General features: G+C 32.4%; 1 protein-coding gene across 1 annotated transcript; it reads left to right on the forward strand.

The window, feature by feature from the left end:
• The first annotated feature begins 2,226 nt into the window (after window positions 1-2,226).
• On the forward strand, window positions 2,227-3,462 carry LOC148614507 (uncharacterized). The gene is made up of 2 exons (XM_088586186.1): window positions 2,227-2,576; window positions 2,639-3,462. Exons 1-2 carry the CDS (start codon window positions 2,361-2,363, stop codon window positions 2,801-2,803), a joined length of 381 nt encoding a protein of 126 aa, XP_088442312.1. The 5' UTR covers window positions 2,227-2,360; the 3' UTR covers window positions 2,804-3,462.
• Window positions 3,463-7,780: the final 4,318 nt, after the last annotated feature.

Below are 7,780 nucleotides of genomic sequence, written 5' to 3' on the forward strand. Positions count from 1 at the left end.
TTACCGAAATCAGCAGTTGAAATTTTGGTTATAATGGGGAGTAAAGGAGAGTTCCAACGACAAATTTTGTCGGAAAAGAAATTTCGGAATAACATTGAATATTTTCGTATAATTTCACTTTCTTGGCAATATCTATGGGTTCTTAACTGTATAGAAATGTGTTACTACTAAATTTGGTCGTTTTAAAATCATCAGTAAAGATCAATATATTGTTTGTTTGTTTACAAATTGTCCCCCTTTGTTTATGCCGTCAGCTCAGACGGAGTTGTCTGTCTTAGTGGTCGTGAATGAATTACTTTGAACAATTAATGTAAAAATCATAATGTTATAGTTATATTATTTACATTTATATGGACAATATATATTTTTGATTTTCAGTAAAATGTTTTAAGTGTCAAATCATGTAGTACTACTGATAATTGTGCATATAAAAATATTGCATAATACCATTTGATATGTTCAGATTGAATTTAATGGTATTATCAATAAATATAGTTAGACGACCAGGATTACTATACGATGATTAACTGATTAAATGATTAAATTAGTTGAACTTATTACCATGATGTAGACTGATGCATTCTGACGTATCTGAACATAGATGTGTATGATTGAGTGATTTCATACTCTTTATTGATTAAACTAATTTTCTGTGCTTCAGGTCTTATGTGGAGGAAAATAAACTTTGGAATTAACTCGCCATACTGTCGACATATTTGTGATAAAGTTTTATATCTGAATAGATATAGAAGTTAAATATATATTTATGAACGAATTTTAACCCGGTCAATGACTATATTAGACATGACAAGTATTAATTGACAGACCCTGTGATATGAATCTTGGTGTAATCATGAGGCTGATTTTAAGGCAAACATAAAAAAATATTTTTAAAAACAACAAGAGTTTATTTTAAAAGGAAAATAATCAAGTCGACTTTATGTTTTATTTTAAAAAATCTCCAGTTGTTGAAGTACTTTTAGGAAAACCACTGACACCAATCAAAGTCGATACATACAATTTCATGAGACAATATCAGGTTTATGTTATGCAATGCCTTGGAAAGTGTAATTTACTCCTGAGTTCCGGGGCAAACGCTAATGCAGAAAGCACATAATAAAACTTAAATATATACTATGTATATTCATGCATATATGTATATATGTGCATCATTTAACCTGTGTACTCTTCAATGTATTTTTTTTTCATGTTGACTTTCTGATTACATTGTATCTTTAGTTTGTATTTGATTGTTTAAGGTATTGGCATTATATCTTAATGAGGAAATAATGACACAAATGAATAACAAAGGAAAAGAGTCTGTTTATACTACATAAACCGAAAAAAAATACAAAACGTGTTCACAAAAAAAAACGAAAAATCTAGTAGACTTCAAGATGACACCTAAAACTGTTATCATATCCTTCACAACTTCTCAATAAAGATGTCATTGATTTTTACCCTTATTGGTCCCGTTAAAGCCAAAATACCTCAATCATGGACTCAGTGGAATTCAGAGGTTGGATATAGCTTCATTCAGAGACTATATAATACTTACTATTAGGAATTTAAAGTACAAGTCGTATTGGGTTAAACATGCAACTGAGTTCCAAAATTAGTGTAAAAGCTATATGATCAAATTATTTCTTTTTTTTAAAACTTGATGCTGAATTAATTGGATGTTTATATGAACAAAATATATGAATGAAATGCATTGTGATACAGGGGCGTTTCAGAACCCCTGCATCCAAATACATTCCATTCATTTAGTTTTCGTATATAATCGTACAATTTTTAATTCAATGCCCGACTGTAACAACTGAAAGAACAAAACCACTTTGCGAAGTATATACAAAAAATCAAATATTGGAACGACCAGGCATGAAAAATAGCAATATTGACAGCTATCTTTTAGAAACATTTGTCATATGTATTGATTAAAATAAAATCCTTATTCGTGTAAAGAAGCATGAAATGTATATTTATAACCAGTCTATGTCACAGGCTGTTAGAACGGCGAATTTTTTGTCTATACTACCCCGTCAAATAGTAATGATAAAGTACTTTAGTCAAAGTCAAGTAAAAAGGTCCGTTTCAGAAATGGTATAACTAAATACCCAAAACATTTTCCACACTTTTTGCAATGGGTTTCTTTCCCCTATACTATAATACCCTTGACCTGTAATTTAATTATTATATGGCTTTGCATAATCGCTAAGTCATCACTTTACAGAGCTCGACGTAAGCAGACATCACCACTACCAAAGACTCAAACAGACATCAGACTCGAGGGTAAATGGACACAAACAGCAACAGGAGACCGATTCTTACTATTTGATAACACACACCAAACCAGCAGAATGATTGCATTCGCAACAACAGAAAATCTTCAAGACTTAGCCACTACTGACAAATTCTTTTGTGATGGTACCTTCTACACATGCCCTAGTCTCTTTTACCAAATATACACCATACACATACTTATCGACGACAAAATTACACCAGTTGTATACGCTTTCTTACCAGGAAAAAGTCAAGCTACTTACACCCGTTTTTTCACTCTACTACATGACAAGGTAAGCATGTTTTCTATAAGAGTAACAATTACATCAATTATAATGTATACTTTTTATTATAGATGGCAGAACATGGACTTCAATTCACTGCAACCAATGCATATCTAGACTTCGAGACAGCTGCTCACAATGCGATCAAAGATGTGTTTCCAGGCGTATATACTAAGGGCCATCTGGAAAAAGACACAAGCCAGTGGACTACAAATACCGTACCGAGACAACAATGATGTGAAAACGTTAGTGAGACGTGCTGCTATTCTTCCTCTTATACCCATGGACGCCATTGAGGATGTTTGGTTCCAGGCTCTTGAAGACCGTGGCGACGCCAACATCACACATTAACTCAGACTTTTACAGATTATGTTACAGAGCAGTGAGTGGAAGAAGACCGAACACGTTGGAACCACTTTGGAACACAAGGACCCAGAACCAACAACAACATCGGAGGGTGGCACAGCAAAATAAAGAAGATGACACAACAAGCCCACCCCAACATATTTACTGCAATTAAGATGTTTAAAGATGTTCAAAATGCCAACGACATCAACAGAATACAGAGAGCAGCCGGTGGAACTAACAGACCACGCGCCAAGAAATACATGAACATCGACCGCCGTCTCGCCACATTGAAGAACCGTTACCAAACAGGAATCATAGATTTAATGACGTATGCTGACTCTGCTTCCGAACTTCTTCACCTTGCTTGAACATTTCTAAGAACTTAAAAAACTGTGATTCATGTTTTCATTTGTGACATTAGTGCTGTACTGTGATATGTGCTTAGAATAATTATGTTGTTACTTGTTGGAAATTCATGTTTTATATTGATATTTATATTAAATTACATATAACATTTGGATAACATGAAATTGAAAACAGTGGAATAGTGCTGTACTGATAATGTATGTCTGTATGTCATTTATTGTTATAACTTTATGCTGTATGCTTATTTATATTTCATATGACATTTAATGAAATAAAATTGAAATCTTACATTTAGTCTTTTATAATTATAATAAAAATATATTTCATAGGTGAAAGCAACAAATGTAAAATTTAAAAAATATAGCCATATTATCATCAATAAATTAAATTTTAATCTTTGATGATAATATGAGTATATTTTATATTTGTATATTTTATAATTGTATATTTCATATTTTTGTTGTTGTCATCTATGAGATATAGATGTGTAGAATTTGACATAAATTCACAAAAAATACAGGTAACTTTAATTGTATGCCCCTTCAGATGGCCTCTTAATCCATAAAATTAATGACATGTTGTTTTAATCCAGTAGGCGTTCGGTGAATAAACCATTTTAGAGCATATCGCATTCGTGTCATTTCGGATGTTTGAAAGTTAGCCAAAAATCAGTGGAAGAATAAGCGACTTTGAGGACTTCAGTATTTGATTTAATTATCGCTATTAATTTAATGCAAAAAAAATACAATCATATATCTTCGATTTGCTGTACACGTGCTTAAATGGGTAAAAACATTATAACTTGTTCTTCACACTGCAAGTATGACTTTATTATAATCTAATAAAATCAGCGTGTACTGATAATTGCAAGGTATAAATGATAACTTGTTATAGTTCGGCAAATTTGAGCCGGAAAGGATTAAAACCATTCACTTAAATGACACCAAGGTGGATCAAATATTTATAACCTAGGTTCAAGTGAGATACTATATAAATGTTTAATAGTTAAAAGGCTTTTTAAGTCGCTAATATTATGTTCTACATGTTGTTTCTTGGTTTATGAGAACGGGAAGTTTACATGAAATGATAGGTTAGCACTGAGCATTCCCCAGTTTCCGATTGCACAGGGACTCGTTACAAGATTATATACATCATATGCATTAGCAAAGGCCCGCGATATCTATAAATATTTATTGCCAGTTATTTAATCTAGTTCCTAATCTGGTTCCCTGGTCAATATCATAAGCGGCTCGAAGATCGCAACAACGTACATCTTTAAAAATGAAATACTATACACATGTCTATGTGTGTGTGTGTTTTATTTATTTATTTTTTTTTTTAGTTTTTTAGGGGGAGTTTGGTTTTTTTATTTTGCTTGTATGAGAACGGGAGGTTTACATTAAAAGATGAAATGATCGGTTAGCATTTAGTAAGAGAATGCAATCATATCAAGGGAACCAAGATTTTAGCGGAAGTCACCTGGTTTTTAGACCATATCACATTAGTGCCATTTCGGATGTTGAAAGTAAGCCAAAATCAGTGACGGAGAATATTTGATATTAGCGTCTTTGAAGAACTTAAAACCAGTACCAGAGAGAAGAAAATGATGGACAAGAAATATATACATCTTGATGAGATCTACATTCTTTGAGTCTTGATGAAGCGTTTTGACGTTATCGCCAGAAAACTGGCATTTTAGTAATTTTTGTAGTTTTTTTTCCAATAAGTCACAAACCGTTACAGATAGAGGTGTTCTGTAAATGACAAATATGTTCAGAATAACAAGCTCTACAAGAAAAGTATAGGTGTTCATTCAGCATTTTCAAAACTGTAAGAGTTATTGCTCAATTTTTTTTTTTAATTTTAGTTATTGCTCATGATTTTTTAATTTTGTAAAAATCTCTCAAACCGTTATAGGTAGACAAAAACTGAAAGCTGTATGTTGTTCAGAAACAAAGGGCAGTACTATTTGACAATGTTTCGAAAAAAATGAGGTTTCCCTGGGTACGCGGCTTTACGACCCATTCATTCAGTAATACTGAAAAACTACATTGCTCCAACATTGTTGTGCTAACTGTGTGTATAGTATTAGGACGCTTACCCTACCGGTGCACCTGGTCCATGCTCCTAGTTTTTAGTGGAGTCCGAGGTGCTCATTTACTTTTGTTACTTTGTATGTATGATTTTAGTCACTTTATGTTCTTTTTTGTGTATGTCTGTTTTCCATGTCTGGTCTTTGTCCCTGGAATACATTCTTTTGATTACCGCTATAACCTTGGTTCCCTTGATTACTCTGTCATAATGGAGGCAAATTACTCACACATGTAAACAATATGTATACACTTTTGTAACTAATTACAAGTATGATTTAAAAGCACACATTCTCAGCTTATTTTGACCATCTTTGATAAACACATACACATATTATGCAATTACAATGCATAGAATTGGGTTCAGTGTGTTTTAAAGTTACTGTACTACATTGTGGGATAGCCATTTGACCTGGAAGTGATAACTGAGAGTTTTGCTTTGGATACGTTATATTTACCTCCCTTCGATTTTTTTATTTTAATGAAAACATTATTAGGTATCTTTATCAATTGATTGTTTAGATGAGATTGACAGCCAAAATACTTCATTATTATATTTACTATTGAATCACAAGATTTTAAGTGCAAGAACTATTTTGTAATTTTGATATTGTCAGAAACCTCACCATTTAAAATATTTGCAAGAGATAAGTGATGTCGCATTACCGCAAAATTCCTTCAGGAAATACATATATCCTTGTTTGGAAACCGGACATAAATGTTTACCTTTCGCTATGAGGCAAAGCGCATTTAGTCCACTACAGTCTGAGAGAGAAATTGATGGAAATGACTTGAACAATTGACATTTTAATCCTCTGGTTGTGTTTTTTACGCTTTACTGGATATACTAGATATGATATAAGGATAGATTAAATCATCTAGAATCGACTGGGTTAATGGTCACCGACAACTGCAATGGTTTTATGTGTAAGAAAATCAAACACAACATTCTTATGAAACGTGTTTTTGGACTGGTGTCCAGGGATTCCGACGAATGCACAAACACCATGGTCGCCTCTTGGAAGCATCGATCGAAGGAATAAATCATTTTATTTCATTTTAAATATATTTCGGTTGCTCATTTTACACTGAAACTTATTACATGTGAAATAAAAACTCACGTGAATAAATGTGAAATCAAGGAAAAACATTCCTTTTTAAGGAGGGGGGGGGGGGTTCAGGATGCATTTTATTTTAAATTTCTATCTATTAATTCTTGTGACAGAAAAGACTAATAAAATGAGTTTGTTAGTCATGTTTCGGCATGACACCCAATGTCAAGTTGATCATTCTATGCTCTATGCAGCTAAGAACGATAATAGAGTAATATATTTAGAATGGAACATACCAGTTTTCATTAATTATAGTTTGTTTTGAAATCTTTGCTAGGTATATTGTCCTCTTTGAAAAATATTGCACACGAATGAAACTCTTGGTAAAAGATACTTTTGATTTCATTGCCAAATATGACACTTTTATGAAATTACTTTCCACCGTAAAATGAAACGAATAGTATCACAAAGCCGTTTCGTGTCACCAATATATTGCCTACCTACACTATTACGAAATACATAACCAATAGAACAGTGAAAAAACATGCGCTTACGATCATTGCTTAGAATAGACCAGAACTATATTTTTTTATTCTTTTATGACGAAAATCTTTGTTATCGAAGGCATTACCATAATAATATATATATATATTTAAGGTTGTAACAGGTGAATTGAACATAAAATAGAGAATTTCAATCTAAGGTTAGTTGATTTTTTAAAGAATGCTGGGGCAATCAGATTAGCAAGGAGCTCTTGGTGAAAGGCATGGCAAATGAAGGACCACCATAAATAAACTACGCCCACTATTGCTCAGAATCGACTAACAAACAACATATCTCATAACAAAGAAAAAATACAAAGGTGCCACAGAAAGGTACTATGATTGTGTCGGAAGCAGTTTTACGATAATATTTAAATAGTTACTACATGTAACATTTAAGAGGGGAAATAATATAATATGGTCTTGGATGGACGAAAACGATGGTCAATGCAAGGTCATAGATCAATGATCGAAACAAAGTATGTAACTTTAAGGATTAATGAATCTATAAATGCATGTATTACCTTTGCCTGTTTTCCATGTCTGGTCTTCGTCCCTGGATACATTCTTTAGATTACCGCTATAACCTTGGTTCCCTTGATTATTCTTTGACTTATATATATTTAAACCTTTTTGCATATTATGCCAAAACTGACAAACATAAACAAACCAACAGTGTTTTTGACAATATCACATTTATCGCTTTGTTCTTTGAAGGATTAATAAAACTTTCCAAAAAATATTTAATATATCTAATGCAAAGTCAAACAATTATTTACAAAATGTTGATAGTTTTTGCATTTGCTTTTACATTG

The sequence above is a fragment of the Perna viridis genome, chromosome 6 (genome assembly GCF_037379345.1).
Source record: "Perna viridis isolate PV_CMFRI_1.1 ecotype Kerala chromosome 6, ASM3737934v1, whole genome shotgun sequence".
Taxonomy (NCBI): Eukaryota; Metazoa; Mollusca; class Bivalvia; order Mytilida; family Mytilidae; genus Perna; species Perna viridis.

Bases quoted from the DNA above. Each gene is read 5' to 3' on its own strand.
- LOC148614507 (XM_088586186.1), top strand. From the start codon at position 2,361: ATGATTGCATTCGCAACAACAGAAAATCTTCAAGACTTAGCCACTACT. The intron at 2,577-2,638 runs GTAAGCATGTTT...TTTTTATTATAG, and splicing joins TCACTCTACTACATGACAAG to ATGGCAGAACATGGACTTCA.